General features: G+C 48.6%; 1 protein-coding gene across 1 annotated transcript in view; it reads left to right on the forward strand.

Moving 5' to 3' along the window:
* The window catches only part of ZNF544 (zinc finger protein 544), a 33,576-nt gene that overhangs the window by 9,947 nt on the left and 3,293 nt on the right, over positions 1-20,336 (forward strand). The window contains exons 4-6 of the mRNA XM_030912786.1: positions 2,478-2,569; positions 5,172-5,298; positions 5,576-5,659. Of these exons, the coding sequence (XP_030768646.1) occupies positions 2,537-2,569; positions 5,172-5,298; positions 5,576-5,659 (244 nt within the window). The 5' untranslated portion in view covers positions 2,478-2,536. The remainder of the gene's footprint in view (positions 1-2,477; positions 2,570-5,171; positions 5,299-5,575; positions 5,660-20,336) is intronic.

Raw genomic sequence — 20,336 nt, forward strand, 5'->3', positions numbered from 1 at the left:
CGCATGCAGTTCTTTGCATTGCATTGTCTTTGTCTTCTGTTTCAGCACTGAATTTGCTGTTCACTTCTAGCTCTCTCTTTCCACTTGTTCTTGGAGGACTTGAGTGCTTGGTTAGCCTGAAGAATGTTTTTTTTTTTTTTTTTTTTTTTTTTTTTTTTTTTTTTGAGAAGGAGTCTCACTCTGTCACCCAGGCTGGAGTGCAGTGGCCAGATCTCAGCTCACTGCAAACTCCGCCTCCCGGGTTTACGCCATTCTCCTGCCTCAGCCTCCCGAGTAGCTGGGACTACAGGCGCCCGCCACCTCGCCCGGCTAGTTTTTTGTATTTTTTTAGTAGAGACGGGGTTTCACCGTGTTAGCCAGGATAGTCTCGATCTCCTGACCTCGTGATCCGCCCGCCTCGGCCTCCCAAAGTGCTGGGATTACAGGCTTGAGCCACCGCGCCCGGCCGGCTGCCTGAAGAATGTTATGTGTCTGTTCGGAAGAGAGATTAGGACCTGCCACGAAGGTCATGCCTAGAGGGGAGAGTATCCCTGCAGAATTCAGTGTAGGAAAGGAGGCCTCAGGCACCAGGAGTGTTTGAGAGCAGGAGAGTTCTCTGAAGTGATTGCCTGGGAAATGAGAGCATCACTGGGGTGACATACCAGCAGCTGCGAGTGTTGAGGCTTCTGTGAGGTGGCCCATGCTTAGGCTCTGTGTTCCTGGCCAGAGCGGGGACCAGCACCCCAACATCTGCAGGAGATGATGCTGGTGGAAGAAATTTCCCAAGCTTTTGAAAGGAAAGGTGAAAACTGCCAAAAAAATATGGCACAGAGAAAGCGAGATTTCTGCAATGCATGGCTTGATACCTGATATTCCAGGGAAATTTTTTTTTTTTCTGAGAATATGGGGCAAGAAAAATGCCAGCGTTCAAACCGGAAGAAAGATAACTGTTCGGCGTCTGCAATGGCTGCCTTTATCTGCTCTGCTAGCCCAAATGGGAGTTGTTTCGCTTTTTTTTTTTTTTTTTTTTTTCCGAGTAGATGGGATTACAGGCACAGGCCACCATGCCCAGCTAATTTTTGTATTTTTAGTAGAGATAGGGTTTCACCATCTTGGCCAGGCTGGTCTTGAACTCCTGACCTTGTATCTGCCCACCTCAGCCTCCCAGCGTGCTGGGATTACAAGTGTGAGCCACTGTGCCCGGCTGGCTAATGGGTTTTTTGTTTTTTGTTTTTTTTTTTTGAGACAAAGTCTGGCTCTATCGCCCAGGCTGGAGTGCAGTGGCATGATCTCGGCTCACTGCAACCTCCGCCTCCTGGGTTGACACCATTCTCCTACCTTAGCCTCCCGAGTAGCTGGGACTACAGGCACCCGCCACCATGCCCGGCTAATTTTTTGTATTTTTAGTAGAAACGGGGTTTCACCATGTTCGCCAGGATGGTCTCCATCTCCTGACCGTGTAATCCGCCCGCCTCGGCCTCCCAAAGTGCTGGGATTACAGGTGTGAGCCACCGCACCCGTCCTGGCTAATGTTTTTATAGAGAGGAGGTCTCACTTTGTTGCCTAGGCTGGTCTTGAGCTCTCGGACTCAAGCAGTCCGCCTGCTTCAGCCTTCCAAAGTGTTGGGATTCCTGGCATGAGCCACCACGCTGGCCTTTGGGGTCAGAGTTCAAGGCTCTTCATGAACTAGAAAGCATTGTACAAATGAAAGCACCATCAGATCGAGCGAGCGTAGTCATATGAGCAAAGGCAGAGATACCGGAGGCGTTTCTGGAATGTTCAGTGGTCTCGAGTAACCTGTTGGAGCCTGCAGAGGGTGTGCTTCAGTGCTGATGTGGTGATGGGAGTCAGATGTGTGGAAGGGTTTGGTGCCACTCAGGAGGGTTTTTGCCAAACTCTCAGTAGGACAGTGATGTGACTGCTGCAAGGGGATTAGACAAGCAGAAGATATGAAGGGTTTGGTGACTGAGTTCAGGAGAGAGGGTGACAGTCGTGCCCTGGCAGTAGGCAGCATCCTGGCACTTTCAGCTGAGACCAAGGGAGGGCATCCCTGGACGACACCCCCTCCCAGAGCCGAGGGAAGTTCCCTGCGCCGCCCTGCTGGGGAGTGTCACATCCTCCTTGTCCCCACGCCCCATTGTCATCATTTCTGAAAACAGCTTATGCTACATTGTGATATGCTAAATGTACAATTACTTAGTCACCTGGCCTCCATCTCCCTTCCTTAGTCATGAAATGATAGGGAAAATGCCCCTCCTTGCCCTTGACTGTTGAGGGGGCTGCTGCATGTCTGGGCTCACAGCGGAGACACCCAGCATGTGACTGGGCACGTCCCCTGAGCCTGAGGTAGCCCAGGTCTGTACCCAGGCGTGAGGCCCATTCCTGCACCTGGGAAGCCCTGCTTGTCGCTGGCCAGCCCCTCGTTCTCTAGGGTGGGTATGGGCCCTGGAGGTGTGCGGGAGCCGAGGGGCTGAATCTCTGCTTGTTTTCCACTCCAGACTGGTCTCTTGAGGACCTCTGCCCTCTACACAGCAGCCTCTTCAAGTGCAGGGAGGAAATGGAAGCACGTTCTAAGCTGGTTCCGCCCCAGGTGAGTGGGGGTCTTTGCTCTCAGTGCCTTGGTCTCCACAGATGTAAAATGGGTCCAGGAATAGCACCCGCCCCTGCAGGCTGTCACACAGGAGTGCTCCAGTGCTGGCCAGTGCTTCCCAGTGAAACGCTCCAGTTCCCAGCAGTAAAGTGCGGCACCCGTCACCAGCGTGGATGAGCCTAGAGCTCCCTAGACTAGACCCAGCACAAGTCTCCCATGCCTGTTCCACCAGGCCAGGTCTGTGCTTCCGACATTTTGCTTGTGGTTGCTTCTCAGGCCCTTGGGGATGGATGGAGCTGAGCCCTATACCCCGACAGCCACACTGGGCCCTCAACCCTCACGGACACCCCTGGCTGGGGGAGTGTCCCCTTAAAGCACTGTAGTTACCTACCTACCGGATCCCCTGTAAATGGTGAGGGCCCTCTCTTCCTGGCTTGCAGACAGCCATTGTCCCACTGTGTCCTTATGTAGTAAGGAGAGAGAAAGAGAGTATGCATGTGCTCTGGTGTCTTTTCCTCTTCTTATTTTATTTTTTGACGTAGTATCTCCTATTACCCAAGCTGGAGGGCAGCAGCGTGATGTTGGCTCACAGCAACCTTGAACTCCTGGGCTCAAGCGATCCTCCCACCTCAGCCTCTCCAATAGCTGGGACTACAGGCATGCATTAGCATGCTTGGCGAATTTATTATATATTTAGTGAGGACAGGGTTTTGCCATGTCGCTCAGGCGGGTCTCAAACTCCTGGACTCAAGAGATGCTTCAGCCTCAGCCTCTCAAAGTGCTGGGATCACAGGCATGAGCCACCATACCCGACCTCTTCTTCTTCTTATAAGGACTCCAGTCCTGTTGGATTAGGGTCCCACCCTTATGACCTCACTTAATCTTAATCACCTTCTTTTGTTTTTTTTTTTGTTTGTTTGTTTGTTTGTTTGTTTTTTGAGACAGAGTCTTGTTCTGTTGCCCAGGCTGCAGTGCAGGGGCGCAGTCTCGGCTCACTGCAACTCCGCCTCCTGGGTTCAAGCAATTCTCCTGCCGCAGCCTCCCAAGTAGCTGGGATTACAGGTGCCCGCCACCACACCCAGCTAATTTTTTGTAGAGATGGGGTTTCACCATGTTGGCCAGGCTGGTTTCGAACTCCTGACCTCAAGTGATCCACCCACCTCAGCCTCCCAAAGTGTTGGGATTACAGGTGTGAACCACCACGCCCAGCCCCCAATCACCTTCTTAAGCAGTTTTTATTTTTATTTATTTATTTATTTATTTTATTTTTTTATTTTTTGAGACGGAGTCTCGCTCTGTCACCCAGGCTGGAGTGCTGTGGCCGGATCTCAGCTCACTGCAAGCTCCGCCTCCCGGGTTCACGCCATTCTCCTGTCTCAGCCTCCCGAGTAGCTGGGACTACAGGCGCCACCACGTCGCCCGGCTAGTTTTTTGTAGTTTTTAGTAGAGACGGGGTTTCACCGTGTTAGCCAGGATGGTCTCGATCTCCTGACCTCATGATCCGCCCGTCTCGGCCTCCCAAAGTGCTGGGATTACAGGCTTGAGCCACCGCGCCCGGCCAGCAGTTTTTAAACATTTAACCTTAATCACCTTCTTTGTTTGTTTGTTTGTTTATTTGTTTTGAGATGGAGTCTCGCTCCATCACTGAGGCTTGAGTAAAATGGCACAATCTCAGCTCACTACAACCTCTGCCTCCCAGGTTCAAGTGATTCTTCTGCCGCAGCCTCCTGAGTAGCTGGGATTACAGGCACGTGCCACCGTGCCCGGCTAATTTTTGTATTTTTAGTAGAGACTGGGTTTCACCGGGTTGGCCAGGCTGATCTCGAACTCCTGACCTCGTGATCTGCCCACCTTGGCCTCCCAAAGTGCTGGGATTATAGGTGTGAGCCACCGTGCCTGGCCAATCACCTTCTCAAACAGTCACTTTGGGAGTTAGGGTTCAACATGTGAATTTGGGGAACAGTTCATTCTATAGCATTAGCCTGTTGAAAACACACCACAGCCCTGATTTGTCCTACAGGCTGTAGTTTTCCCACTCCTGATTTAGAGCGTCTTTCTTACCTCGTTTCGAATCTGTGATTTTGTAGAGAGGCAGTGGGTAAGGATCTCCTAGTGGAGTTCCTGTCATTTCCAGTCCAGAAATCAGGACTACTGCTGTGACTGGCAAGAGGTGAGATGCCCAGAAAAGTAACGGTACAGACCACATACATGGAGCTGTCCCAGTCCATTTGGGTTGCTATAATAAGATACCTTAGAATGAGTAATTTACAAACAACAGCATTTACTGCTCACAGTTCTGGAAGCTGGTAGGTCCAAGATCAGTGTGTCAACAGAGTTGGTCTGGTTGGGGCCTGCTGTCTCATAGATGGCACCTTTTATGTGTTCTCATATGGTAGAAGGTGAACACAGGCGCCCCTCAAGCCTCTTTTATGAGGACATTAATTGCTTTGTAAAGACCCCACCTCTTAACACTATCTCACTGGGTATTAGGTTCCAGTGTATGAATTTTAGTGGGGGACACCAACATTTAGGCCTTAGCAGGTACCTCTATGAGGGCATGAGGACCTGGGGTCTCTGAGCAGTAACAAGTGCCCTGTTTCAGGCATCTGTGTGCTTCGAGGACGTGGCTATGGCATTCACACAGGAGGAGTGGGAACAGCTGGACCTGGCCCAGAGGACACTGTACCGAGAGGTGACACTGGAGACCTGGGAGCATATTGTCTCCCTGGGTAAGGGGCTGTGCCCATGGAAGGAGGTTCTACCCCCAGGACTCAAAGCTGTACCAAGTTCTGAAGGGTGTTCCGGGATGGGCTGGAAGATACTGGAAGCAGGTCCCTTTCAGGTGCAGGTCCCAGGGGTTGCCCCTCACTCTAGCTCTGGGACAGGACTTGTAGTCCCAGCAGTGGGGAGTTTCCTCGGGATGGCACTAGGAACTGAAGTTTGGACCCAGGACATGGTTCTTGGTTTCCAAGCAGAGGAGCAAGTCCTTTTTCCCTCTTTGACCAGGGCTTTTCCTTTCCAAATCTGATGTGATCTCTCAGCTGGAGCAAGAAGAGGACCTGTGCAGGGCAGAGCAGGTGGCCCCCCGAGGTAAGAGCAGACCTTGTGGTGAGCAACTCACAGTTAACAAACTTGGACAGAGAGCTCTCCGCAGGGCCCCAGGGGGCAAGGAGGGAGCCTTGTTTGGAGGAAGCTTCTTTGGGTGCTCTCTGCAGCAGTTCCCCCATTCAAAGGAGTTCGCCCATTCGAAGTGTGCAGTTCATGGCTTCCAGTGTCTTCCCTGAGTGTGGAACCCTCACCATAATCAGTTCCAGAACAGTTCATCATCCCAACCATTTAGGCTTCTTTACTTCATTTGTTTTGTTTTTAATTAATGTATTTTTTTATTATTTTTTGAGATAGGGTTTCACTCTGTTGCCCAGGCTGAAGTGCAGTGGTGCTATCTTGGCTCACTGTAGCCCCCACCTCCCTGGCTCAAGCAATTCTCATGTATCAGCCTCCCTAGTAGCTTGGACTGCAGGTGCACACCGCCACACCTGGCTAATTTTTTTGTTTTTGTTTTTTAAGATAGAATTTCGCTTTTGTTGCCCAGGCTGTAGTGCAATGGCACAATCTTGGCTCACCACAACCTCCACCTCCCAGGTTCAAGTGATTCTCCTGCCTCAGCCTCCCAAGTAGCTGGGATTAGAGGCATGCGCCACCACGCCTGGCTAATTTTGTTTTTGTTTTTGTTTTTGTTTTTAGACGGAGTCTCGCTCTGTTACCCAGGCTGGAGTGCAGTGGCGCAATCTCAGCTCACTGCAAGCTCCGCCTCCCGGGTTCATGGCATTTTCCTGCCTCAACCTCCCGAGTACCTGGGACTGTAGGCGCCCGTCACCACGCCTGGCTAATTTTTTGTACTTTTAGTAGAGACAGGGTTTTACCATGTCAGCCAGGATGATCTCGATCTCCTGACCTCGTGATCTGCCCGCCTCGACCTCCCAAAGTGCTGGGATTACAGGTGTTAGCCACCGTGCCCGGCCCTAATTTTGTATTTTTATTAGAGACGGGGTTTCTCCATATAGGTCAGGCTGGTCTTGAACTCCCGACCTGGGTGATCTACCCACCTCAGCCTCCCAAAGTGCTGGGATTACAGGCGTGAGCCACTGTGCCTGGCCATTAATTTTTGTATTTTTAATGGAGATAGGGTTTCACCATGTTGCCCAGGCTAATAGACTTTATTTTTTAGAGCAGTTTTAGGTTTGTAGGTAAGTTGAGGAGAAAGTACAGAGTTCCCATGTCTGCTGTCCTACACACACACATGCAGTTTCTCCTGCCGTTAACAACTTGCATTTGTATTGTATGTCTGTTACAATCGACAAACCTATCTTGAGGCATCTTTTTTTTTTCTTTTTTTTCAGACAGAGTCTCACTCTGTCACCAGGCTAGAGTATAGTGGTGTGATCTCAGCTCACTGCAACCTCTGCCCCCCGGGTTCAAGCGATTTTCCTGCCTCAGCCTCCTGAGTAGCTGGGACTACAGGCACGTACCACCACGCCCAGCTAATTTTCGTATTTTTAGCATAGTAAGGGTTTCACCATGTTGGCCAGGATGGTCTCGATCTCTGACCTCATAATCTGCCCCTCTCAGCCTCCCAAAATGCTAGGATTACAGGCGTGAGCTACCATGCCTGGCCCTTGAGGCATCATTATCACCCAAAGTCCATAGTTTTTGATAGGGTTCACGCTTTTTTTTTTTTTTTTTTTTTTTTTTTTGAGACAGTGGTACAGTCATAGCTCCCTGTAGCCTTGACCTTCTGGGCTTAAGTGATCCTCTCACCTCTCCGTACCCCAGTAGCTAGTGCCACAGCTACACGCCACCATACCTGACTAATTTAAAAATTTTCTGTAGAGATGGAGTCTCACTGTGTTGCCCAGGCTTGTCTTGAACTCATGGGCTCAAGTGATCCTCCCACCTCAGCCTCCCGAAGTGCTGGGATTACAGGTATGAGCCACTGCACCTGGCCAGGCTTCACTCCTTATGTTGTATATTCTGTGCATTTGGACAAATGTACCATGTCACGTATCCACCATTATAATATCAGACAGAGTAGTTCCACTACCCTAAATATCCTCTGTGCTCTACCCATTCATCCCTCCCTCATCCCCAGCCCCTGGTGTTACTGATAGAGGATGTCCAGGTTCCTGGCATTTGGAACAAAGAATTGGACAAAATGCATAAAGCAACGAAAGAATGAAGCAGCAAAAGCATAGATTTATCAAAATGAAAGCACACTCCACACAGTGGGAGTGGTCTGGAGCAGGCAGCTCAGGAGCACAGGTTACAGAATTTTCTGGGGTTTAAATCCCCTCTAGAGGTTTCCCATTGGTTATTTGGTTTATATCCTCTGTAAATGAAGTAGTGGCCCATGACTAGTCTGATTGGTTGAGGAAGGTGACCAACCAGAGGCTGAAGTGAAGTTACAAAGTTATACCTCTATGCAAATGAAAACTAGGCCAATGTGACCAGTCTTATTGGTTGCAGGAAGAGGCACTTTCCATTTTTGATCTGTGACACAGAAGGCAGGGGTTGCCTCTGATCCTTTTGTTACTTGGGGTGTGGAACGTTTGGGTTTTCCTTTTGATTCAGTTCCAGGAAGTCAGCATTAATCACCGAAGTTCCCTGCCTTCAGACCCTGTTCTCCTACCTCATTTCCCCCCTGAAAGACGTGATCCTCATAAATCTTTATGGGAGGTGAAGGGATTGATAGTCTTTCTTCTGTAACTGCTTTATGCTGACCTTAGGCACAGTCCCTATCTACTGGGGAATCACAGAACTCTCCCCACCCTGTCTAGTGGAGACAGGATAGCTTCTTGATGGCCAAGGGTGGTGTCTCCGCCTGGAACTGGCTGGAAACATTGTTGCATGATCATCTGAAGCTTGATGGTGTCTAGGTGACAGGAAATGAATTTGGTTAAGAGATTTAACAAACACAGTCCAAAAACCAAGACAAGTATAGTCATTACTAATGGACTGGCCAGAGGAAGGAGCCATGACCCCAAGTTAGCATTTTTGACCAGGAGCCCCATGAGTCAGATAGCTGTTGTGTATCTTAGAGGCCCAGTTGGGTAGTTTTCGGGTGGCATTTCTTACTAGTCCTCATTGGTTGGCATAGAAACAGCATTCTTCATCTAGAAAAAGACATAAGCCCCCCTTTACAGCAGTTAGATCTCATCCCCTTCTGTTTTGCAAAGCAACTGCTGCTGAGGCATCTATATGATTTTGTATGGTGACTATACTTTGGGCAATGTCTGTCTCTTTTTTTTTCTTTTTTACTTTGGGCAGTGTCATCCAAGCTTTCCATAAAATTCTTGGAAAAGCATTGGTAATAGGATAGGGATGTTGCAACCCTGCTAACTCCCGTTCCCACTCCCGCAGTTATTTGTAGTCCTACCAAAAGGGATGTGAGTTGGATGGTTCATTTGTGTCTGGCAGTTGCAGTTAAAGGTATAATGAGGGATTGGTTCTTGGGAGCTATATTAATTTCAGAGGCTAAATAAACAAGTGTAAAGGTTCCAGTCCAATTGGCTGGTAAACATAAGTAAGAACTAGTTCCACACAGGAAAAAGGCTCCTAGTTTTTCAAGACAAGAATTTTCTATGGTGAACATGTGAGTTAGCTTGTTGTTTTCACTTTCCCAAGTGGTTAAGGTCCCTGTGAAGGTGGCCCCAGTTAAAGACTGGAAAGGACCTTGGGAAATATCCTGAGTTGCCCCAGCAATTCCATTTTCCCACTGGAGGTAGTTAGGCTTAGTGTCTACCAACAAGCATCCAGAGGTATTTCGTACTGGGGAACCAAAAGCAAACTAGATGTCTGAGGATTAGTACAGTCTTCCCAAAGGAAAATGTGAACACAGCTCGTGGGCTTATCTTGACAGTACTTAGACTGTATATTCTTTGAAGTGCCCTTATCTGGGATGGTTTCCATGAAAACTATACAGGTTTTCTAAATGACACAGTCTGGGTAACTGTGCAGTTTATGTGATCATGTGAGGGGTTAATCTCTAGGGTGTAGTTACATTGATGACTTTTCAAGGTTCCCAGGGCCTGACCAAAATTTTGGCTTCTCTTAATACAAAGTAGCACCTGGAATTTTAGCTCTGTGTACATTGATGTTGGGCCCCAAATGGGTTTCTGTGGGGATGCAACCCCAGAAAGGGTGCTCTGATAGTCCTGGAGAAGGTTTACTGCTTGTCCTGTCATTGTAGTTCATTTTTTTCCCCCAGGGCCAAAGTGGCCAAAGATTGGGCTGGGATCGGGGTGGTAATGTATTTGAATGATGCTGGAGATAAACAAAGCCAACAGTCCTTTGCCAAAGCTGGGCTGGTGGTATTTAACTGTCTTTGAGTTAAATGTAAAGTTCTTAATAAATACCCAAAATCCATTAATTGCTGGAGGGGCAAAGAGAAGCTCTGTTGTAAAATAAAGCTGATTCCTATTGTGCATGGTCCTGTATACACAGGCTGTGGGTGACCATTATGGAACCAAAAAAAAATACTTATTTGTTATTTTGTGCTATAGAATAGGAACTTCAGGGGGTGGATAACTATGCTGTTCCAGAATGCTTGTTATAAGAATGAATTAAAACACTTTGCTTAATTATTACAAAGGAAGTGATTCCATTCGTTTAGAAGAAAGCAATTAAATTGTAAAAATATAACAATGGCTACTATTATCCAGTTTAAAGTAACTAAGCAACAAAGACACCAAGGAAAGTTGGTAGGCTTTTACTTATCTTTTGGCTGTCTTTTAAACAGGTACTTCAGGTCTTTCACAAGTTCACAGGTGTAGTGGCTGATGGGAGCTTCAGGTTCCAGGTCCAGGACTTCACATAACACAGGCTTGACACCAGAAAGATGTATCCAACTATCTAATCCTAGTACTTTGACCCCAGAAGGCATGGCCAGTACCATTGAAAATGGTCTCTTCCACTTGGATTGTAATTGTTGAGCAGGTGATCCTTCCTTCTATGTTTTAACGAGTACCTTATCTCTTGGCCTGATTTAGGGTTGGTGGTTAGTTCCTGGTGTGGGGAGCTTTTGAGTTCCAAACTTTGGTAAAGCCTGCTGAAATTATCCCAGGTTAACTAGGTATTTTACTAAACTGGATATTTCTGGATCGGAGATTAGATCATTAGTTAAAAATGGCCCTTTATATAATATTTGTGTGGGTTCATATTAATTTTTTCTCTAGGAGAATTACAGATTCTTAAAAGGGCTATGGGCAGTAAGCAGATCCAAGTTTCTGATGTTTCCTGACATAGCTTAGCTAACTCCTATTTTAGAGTTTGATTAGCTCTTTCCACTTTTTTGGAGGATTGAGGTCTCCATGCTGAATGTAAATAATATTTGATTCTGAGAACCTTAGAAACCCCTTGAGTTATTTGGGAGACAAAAGATGAGCCATTATCACTTTGGAAGCTTTGAGGTAACCCAAACCAGGGGATTATTTCCTTTAAGAGAACCTTTATAACTTTATTAGCCTTCTGTGTTCTGGTAGGGTACACTTCAACCCAGTCAGTAAAGGTGTCTAATAGTATTGGCAGAAACTTTTATCCTTTGCAAGCTGGTATATCAGTGAGGTCTAATTGTCATTCATCCCATTTAACTTTAGCCAATATGTTCACACACAGAATGCCTTCTACAATTAATTTTTCATAAACCTTCTACAACTTGTCCTTCAACCCTCCAAACTTACACAAGAAATCCACATTCTCTTGCCTTTTACCAAAAGTACATTCTACTTTTTTTTACATGAATCGTTTTCATGACTTACACAGACCATCTATGACATGCCTGGACTTTCTGACTTGTCTTAAACATCCCGCTTTTTAAACAACCATTCATTTTACTTTAGGACAATAATTTACCATACAAGATCCTTTCTCATACAAGATTATTATTGCTACATCCTTCCCTACCAAGAATACATCTTCATATACATAACTTTCTTCACCTCTCTGTGCCCTACTTAATGGTTTCTTAGTACTTTGTTTCATAAATAATCCTTTTTTTTAAGTCAACAACCTGAATCAACCTTTAGACAACCTCTGAACTACACAAAATCATTCTCTTTCTCACCAATAGCACATCTTTTTTGGCACTTTTTGTATACAGAATCATTTGTTAATGAGAATTCTTATCCTTAGTAACCTTAAATTTTAGTGAAACCCTAAAAAGCAAGAAATCCTGAACTATTAGATATGAGCATTTTATAGATGAAAAGAATTCCACAACTTTTAGAAACATATTTCCCCATATTATAATCCTTCCTTTTTATTTATTATTTATTATTTTTTTTGAGATGGAGTCTTGCTCTATCACCAGGCTAGTACAGTGGTGCAGTCTCGGCTCATTGCAACCTCTGACTCCCTGGTTCAAGCAATTCTTCTGCCTCAGCCTCCCGAGTAGCTGGGATTACAGTCACATGTCACCACGCCCAGCTCATGTTTGGATGTTTAGTAGAATCAGGGTTTCACCATGTTGGCCAGGATGGTTTCGATCTCCTGCCCTTGTGATCCACCCACCTCGGCCTCCCAAAGTGCTGGGATTACAGGCATGAGCCACCGCACCCTACCCATAATCCTTTCTTATTTGTAAATGACCCAGGTAGCCAATGAACATCAAAAACAATTTTAAGATTTTAAATTACACAGAGTTTACCTAAAACATTTATCCCAATTTCATGTACTCAATTCTTTCATTTTAACATTTTATCTAGATTACTTCTGAAAACTAAGATATTAGACACCATCCTCTAAAGTTAGTTATTTCCTTGTTAGCCATTTTTTTTTTTATTACCAATGAATATCATTTGCTCACTGAAAAAAAGCCTCAAAGTTAAATACACAGGTATTTTTCCAATAACTCAGAAGATTCAGCTAACAACATTAAATTAGTCTCATTTGTTTATTTATTTTTTGAGACAGAGCCTTGCTGTTTTGTCCAGGCTGGAGTGCAGAGGCACCATGTCGGCTCACTGCAGCCTTCATCTCCTGGGTTCAAGTGATTCTCCTGCATCAGCCTCCTGAGTAGCTGGGTCAACAGGCATGCGCCACCATGTCCAGTTAATTTTTTTATTTTTAGTAGAGATGGGTTTTCACTGTGTTGGCCAGGCTGGTGTCGAACTCCTGACCTCAGGGTTATCTGCCCACCTTGGTCTCCCAAAGTGCTAGGATTGCAGGCGCTAGCCACCATGCCCAGCCAAACTAGTGTCATTTATCAAAGAAAGCATACAAACCAGGACCATTTTTTGTTTTGGCTGGGTTAATACTTTTATAACCTTGTATGCCAAACACTGACACCTTTAAATATCTTGCAAAGACAAATATAAAACCATATATGTTGACAATTCTGAAGACATTTCTATTTTCATTTTAGCAATAATTTTAAAGCCAGCTTCTTTAGTAAAGATTTACTTAAGTCAGCTGGGCGCAGTGGCTCATGCCTGTAATCCCAGGGGGGCAGATCACGAGGTCAGGAGATTGAGACCATCCTGGCTAACATGGTGAAACTGCATCTCTACTAAAAATACAAAAAATTAGCCGGGCGTGGTGGCGGGCATCTGTAGTCCCAGCTACTTGAGAGGCTGAGGCAGGAGAATGGCGTGAACCCAGGAGGCGGAGACTGCAGTGAGCCGAGGTCATGACACTGCACTCCAGGCTGGGTGACAGAGCAAGACTCCGTCTCAAAAAAAAAGATTTACTTAAGTCACATGAACTCGGAAATCGCTTGGACTTATTTATGAGCATTCTTTCACTTATAAGACAATTTGGTAGGCATAACATATAACAATAAATGTACATACAAATAAACACATGTAGACATGTATACTCACATCCAAACAAAGATCCAATAGCTTTTACCTTGGGACTCTAGCCATGAGATAGCAATACAAGCTCACTGGTTTTACATGGTTACACTTTCTTTACCCCAGTAGGTAATCCAGTGAAGGCTGTGAACCAAAATTTTGGGTAAAGCAGTTTCCATGGCAATTTGATTTTTAAATTCCAAAGAACACTGGGGCCCAACTGCACCACAGGCAGCATACTAGCCCAACTCTGCTTAGAACAGCAGCACAGACCAGGTGCGGTGGCTCATGGCTGTAATCCCAGCTCTTTGGGAGGCTGAGGCAGGCGGAGCATGAGGTCAGGAGATTGAGACCATCCTGGCTAACACGGTGAAACCCATCTCTACTAACAAATAAATAAAAAAGTAGCTGGGCATGGTGGCATGCGCCTGTAGTCCCAGCTACTCAGGAGGCTGAGGCGGGAGAATGGCATGTACCCAGGAGGCAGAGCTTGCAGTGAGCCGAGATCGTGCCTCTGCACTCCAGCCTGAGCAACAGAGCAAGACTCCTTCTCAAAAAAAAAAAAAACAAAAAAACAAAAAAACACAGCTGCACAAACGCCTGGATACATGCAACTCCATCTCACTTTCCCATTCAACAGCAAACGCCAGATTCCAAACAATGTTGGGGCCAAGCAGTATTGCAAGAATATCAAGTGTTTCCTCCTTAGATTATCCAGGTCCAATTTATTCCAGTCATTAAGGATGCAGCCAAGCAGGGAGTCAGATGGAATAGATGGAGTGCTTCCTATTATTGTCTGTAAGAGAGAAAATCCTAAGGAGGGCGTCGTACTATTCCTCAGAACCTCAGCCTAGGGTGTCCCCTTTGGAAAGGTTGAGGTCTGGAGTTGGATCCCCCAGGGGATTCCCCCTTTGGGGTCCAATCTTAGAGTATCAGACATCTCTGTCTTTAGGTGGGCACCGGTGCTGCTTTATATGTTTTCCCTCCAGTGGCGATGGTCTACTGTGAGCTTTCCTTTGGTTCCTGGGTGTAATTCCAGACTTTTAGTATCCCACCAATTTCAATGTGGCGTATCTTCCTGCATTCCTCACAGGACTAAGGAGGTTTCCAAACATTGCAGAGTTAATAGTACCAAAGTTGCTGGGGTATTCTCCATGAAGGAAGGATCCAGGGGTATGTAAAAGACTGGGATTGAGAATTTCTTTTTTTGTTTTTTTGAGATGGAGTTTTGCTCTTGTTGCCCAGGCTGGCTGGAGTGCAGTGGCATGATCTTGAGTCACTGCAACCTCAGCCTCCCGGGTTCAAGCAATTCTCCTGCCTCAGCCTCCTGAGTAGCTGGGATTACAGGAGTGCACCACCATGCCCAGCTAATTTTTTTGTATTTTTAGTAGAGACGGGGTTTCACCATGTTGGCCAGGCTGATCTCAAACTCCTGACCTCAGGTGATCCACCCGCCTTGGCCTCTCAAATTGCAGGGATTACAGGGGTGAGCCACTACACCTGGCCAGGGTTGAGAATTTCTGTGCAATTCAGGGCAAGCAAATTGATACTGAAGCAATGACCATCAAGCTATGGGATCCCCTCAGTGGAAGTGTGAGATGTAGAATGTCTACTGAAGCTTGTGGACTCCAAAGGTCTTCAGGCAGTCAAATAACTCGAATAAGAGAAGATAAGTCAAATACATGAGATACATTATCTTTTGCCCTTTCAGGCTAACTCTAAGAAGAATTTTGCATAAGAAAATTCAGGGTTTAAGTCACCTGAAACATGCGTGAGTTCACCCTGGACGAGCTGCCACTGCCACTTGCATCACAGATGGGGATCAGGGACTATAACCGGAAAAGATAGAAAAGAGTCTTTTCCCCTTCTGGGCATGGCAGCCATCCCCATTTACGCCTTGGCCTTCAGGCAACACTGGAGGGTGACCCTGGCCAGCCTCCTTCAGTTACCAACGAACTACTAGGAAAAGGCAGCTGAAAGATTGAAAAAGAGAAAAAGGAAAAGGACTAAGGTCCTTCACCTGAACTGGGTGGTGGCGGTCAGGCACTTCGACACGGAAATCTTTCTGTTTCACCAGAGAGTGGCCCTGGCCAGAAACTTACAGTTGCTTTCATGCTTAGGTGCTGTCCACCAAGGGTCCATAAGTTGGAAAGAGAAAAAGAGGGAGAAAAGGGTTCCCCTATATGGAAAAGGGAAAAGAAAAAGAGAAGAAAAAGAAACCCCAAACTTCGAGCTTCCCTCATGGCTGGCTCACCAAAATATGTTACCGGTGGAGGGTGTCTAGGTTCTTGGCATTTTGTTCTTTTACTTTTTTTTTTTTTGAGATGGAGTCTCACTCTGTTGCCCAAGCTGGAGTGCAGTGGCGTGATCTCAGCTCACTGCACGCTCCGCCTCCCAGGTTCACGCCATTCTCCTGCCTCAGTCTCCCAAGTAGCTGGGACTACAAGTGCCCGCCACCAAGCCCAGCTAATTTTTTGTATCTGTAGTAGAGACAGGGTTTCACCGTGTTAGCCAGGATGGTCTCGATCTCCTGACCTCGTGATCCGCCCGTCTCGGCCTCCCAAAGTGCTGGGATTACAGGCTTGAGCCACCGCGCCCGGCCGCATCATGTGTATCTTCACAGCACCCTCTCACGTTTCCCCCAGGCTGGAGATGTTGAGTTTATCTGAATTTGTCTCATGTCTTCCTGCTCCTCCTTCCTTGTAACTCTCTTGCCTGCAGCCTCTGTTATTTCTTCCTCTGAAGGTACACCCACACTTACTTATCTACCCTCCTCCCTGGGCCATGCCCTGCACACCATACCTCAGTCATGTCATTCTGGATTCTGTTTACTGTCAGTCTTTCTGTATGGCATAGACATCCCTCTTGACTGGCCTGTGAGAACAGCCTCTTTCCTCATTTCATGCTCCTAATGGAGAAGCCACTGCAAGATATTTAATGTCCTTCACCTGATTTTCCATGGCCAGGCAAAAACCAGACACAACTCAGCCACCCAGTGACTTCTTGCTTGCTTCTCATCCTCAAATACCCTTCATTGGGCTATCGTTTCTTTTGAAAACATCCTCCCATGAGGGATTCCACAGTGACTTCCCAGAGGAACCACAGAGCTGGGATGAGGACAATGCAAGAATGAGAGTGCTGGGTGTGAGGGCACCAGGTGTGAGGGTGCTGGGTGTGAGGGCACCAGGTGTGAGGGTGCTGGGTGTGAGGGCACCGGGTGTGAGGGTGCTGGGTGTGAGGGCGCTGGGTGTGAGGGCACCAGGTGTGAGGGTGCTGGGTGTGAGGGTGCACCAGGGTGTGAGGGCACCAGGTGTGAGGGTGCTGGGTGTGAGGGCACCAGGTGTGAGGGCGCTGGGTGTGAGGGCACCAGGTGTGAGGGCGCTGGGTGTGAGGGCGCTGGATGTGAGGGCGCTGGGTGTGAGGGCACCGGGTGTGAGGGCGCTGGGTGTGAGGGCGCTGGGTGTGAGGGCACCGGGTGTGAGGGTGCTGGGTGTGAGGGTGCTGGATGTGAGGGTGCTGGGTGTGAGGGCGCTGGGTGTGAGGGTGCTGGGTGTGAGGGTGCTGGGTGTGAGGGCGCTGGATGTGAGGGTGCTGGGTGTGAGGGCGCTGGGTGTGAGGGCGCTGGGTGTGAGGGTGCTGGGTGTGAGGGCGCTGGATGTGAGGGCGCTGGGTGTGAGGGCACCGGGTGTGAGGGTGCTGGGTGTGAGGGCACCGGGTGTGAGGGTGCTGGGTGTGAGGGCACCAGGTGTGAGGGTGCTGGGTGTGAGGGCACCAGGTGTGAGGGTGCTGGGTGTGAGGGCACCAGGTGTGAGGGTGCTGGGTGTGAGGGCACCGGGTGTGAGGGCGCTGGGTGTGAGGGTGCTGGGTGTGAGGGCACCGGGTGTGAGGGTGCTGGGTGTGAGGGCACCAGGTGTGAGGGTGCTGGGTGTGAGGGCGCTGGATGTGAGGGCGCTGGGTGTGAGGGCACCAGGTGTGAGGGTGCTGGGTGTGAGGGCACCAGGTGTGAGGGCGCTGGGTGTGAGGGTGCTGGGTGTGAGGGCACCAGGTGTGAGGGTGCTGGGTGTGAGGGCACCGGGTGTGAGGGTGCTGGGTGTGAGGGCGCTGGGTGTGAGGGCACCAGGTGTGAGGGTGCTGGGTGTGAGGGCACCAGGTGTGAGGGCACCAGGTGTGAGGGTGCTGGGTGTGAGGGCACCAGGTGTGAGGGCGCTGGGTGTGAGGGCACCAGGTGTGAGGGCGCTGGGTGTGAGGGCGCTGGATGTGAGGGCGCTGGGTGTGAGGGCACCGGGTGTGAGGGCGCTGGGTGTGAGGGCGCTGGGTGTGAGGGCACCGGGTGTGAGGGTGCTGGGTGTGAGGGTGCTGGGTGTGAGGGTGCTGGGTGTGAGGGCGCTGGGTGTGAGGGTGCTGGGTGTGAGGGTGCTGGGTGTGAGGGCGCTGGATGTGAGGGCGCTGGGTGTGAGGGCGCTGGGTGTGAGGGCGCTGGGTGTGAGGGTGCTGGGTGTGAGGGCGCTGGATGTGAGGGCGCTGGGTGTGAGGGCACCGGGTGTGAGGGTGCTGGGTGTGAGGGCACCAGGTGTGAGGGTGCTGGGTGTGAGGGCACCAGGTGTGAGGGTGCTGGGTGTGAGGGCGCTGGATGTGAGGGCGCTGGGTGTGAGGGCACCAGGTGTGAGGGTGCTGGGTGTGAGGGCACCAGGTGTGAGGGCGCTGGGTGTGAGGGTGCTGGGTGTGAGGGCACCAGGTGTGAGGGTGCTGGGTGTGAGGGTGCTGGGTGTGAGGGCACCGGGTGTGAGGGCGCTGGGTGTGAGGGTGCTGGGTGTGAGGGCACCGGGTGTGAGGGTGCTGGGTGTGAGGGCACCAGGTGTCAGGGTGCTGGGTGTGAGGGCGCTGGGTGTGAGGGCACCAGGTGTGAGGGTGCTGGGTGTGAGGGCACCAGGTGTGAGGGTGCTGGGTGTGAGGGCGCTGGGTGTGAGGGCACCAGGTGTGAGGGTGCTGGGTGTGAGGGCACCGGGTGTGAGGGCGCTGGGTGTGAGGGTGCTGGGTGTGAGGGTGCTGGGTGTGAGGGCACCGGGTGTGAGGGTGCTGGGTGTGAGGGCGCTGGGTGTGAGGGTGCTGGGTGTGAGGGCACCGGGTGTGAGGGCACCGGGTGTGAGGGTGCTGGGTGTGAGGGCGCTGGGTGTGAGGGCACCAGGTGTGAGGGTGCTGGGTGCATGTAAGGATCTGGTCCAGGAGGAAAGAGAGCTTTTGATGGAGAGGAGGGAAAAATCCTCTCAGCAGTCAAGGGATGGCCACAGAGTGTAGTTAATGCATTGCCAAAGGATCCTTGTGTCCTCATGTGCTCAGAGAGTGATGCATGGGAACTTGCCGTAGGCCTCAGTAGTATTGACTATGGTGCCATGCAACCATAATGAACAGAGTGACAAGCAGAGGAGGGATCTTTAGGACCTGGACAAGGATCCTAAGCTGGGAGCCTCTGCCACTCATTTTTGGAGGCTCCGTATCTTCAACAGTGAGGAATCCCCACTAGCACAATAACAAGGATGGCAAGATCAACCATGTTTTGTAATGTTGGTGCCAGACACTGTGTGAGGTTCACATAGTGATGTGATGCCGCAAAATAAATCTTGTAGGATAAACATTCTTTCTTCTGGCTACAGCAAGGAAAGTGAACCTCTAAGAGGCTAAGGACCTGTCTGAAGTGGCAAACAGTGAAGCCCAGGTGCAGCCAGTCATGCTGTACATGCTGCGTCAGAGACCATGCAGTCTTTTCTGGAGAGTCTATTGGGTCAATTCTGGAAGCTTAAATAACTTTTTCTCTGTTTGCAGCGTGAAGAAATGGTAGAATTGGTGCATTAAGAATATGAAGTTAGTATTGATGTTTGAGATGCAATTATGAGACCCAGAAGTGGAGCAGGAACTGATATTCTAGGACTAAGCACCAGTTAGGAGTCTGTGTGTGTTTCCTGTGGCTGCTGTAAAAAATTACCACCAACCTGTTGGCTTAAAACAATGCAAATTTATTCTCTAAAAGTTACAGAGGCTACAAGTCCAAAATCAATGTCACTGGATCAAAATCAAGGTGTTGATACGGCTGTGCTCCCTCTGGATGCTCCAAATGGAAAACGCATTTCTGTCTTTTCCTTCTCCTGTTGGTTGCAGCATTCTTTCCAATCTTCAGATATCTTCTGCTGTGTCTTCTCATCACCTTCTCCTCTGTGTTTCAAATCTCCCTCTGCGTTTCTCTTATGGGAACACTTGTGATTACATTTAGAGTCCCCCTGGATAATCCAGAAAAAAATCCCCATTTTAAAATTTTTAGCAGGGTGTGGTGGCAGGCACCTGTAATCCCAGCTACTCAGGAGGCTGAGACAGGAGGATCACTTGAACCTGGGAGGTGGAGATTGCAGTTAGCCAAGATTGTGTCACTTTGCTCCAGCCTGGGCAACAGAGCCAGGCTCTGTCTCAAAAATAAATAAAATTAAATTAAATAAAAATATTAATCACAGAAGGGTACGTTGGCGTGGCTGTATTCCCAGCACTTTGGGGGGCCAATGGGGGAGGATCACAGGAGCCCAAGAGTTTGAGGCTGCAGTGAGCCATGATTGTGGTGCTATCTGGTCTGTACAACACAGCAAGATCCTGACTCTAGAAAACTAAATAAGTAAATAATAATAATAAAATTCTAATCACATCTGAACAGTTCCTTTTTCCCAAAAGTTCACATTCACAGGGTCCAGGGGCTTAGAACATACATATTTTTTGCAACGGTTAATGGCTTTATATCCTGCAGACCCAGTTCATTCTGTGGATTTCTCTTTTTATCTTTGCCTCCCTGCTTATTCTCTTTTTTTCTTTTCTTTTCTTTTTTTTTTTTTTTTTTTTTGAGACAGGGTCTCACTCTCTCACCCAGACTGGAATGCAGTGGC

The sequence above is a fragment of the Rhinopithecus roxellana genome, chromosome 12 (assembly GCF_007565055.1).
Source record: "Rhinopithecus roxellana isolate Shanxi Qingling chromosome 12, ASM756505v1, whole genome shotgun sequence".
NCBI lineage: Eukaryota > Metazoa > Chordata > Mammalia > Primates > Cercopithecidae > Rhinopithecus > Rhinopithecus roxellana.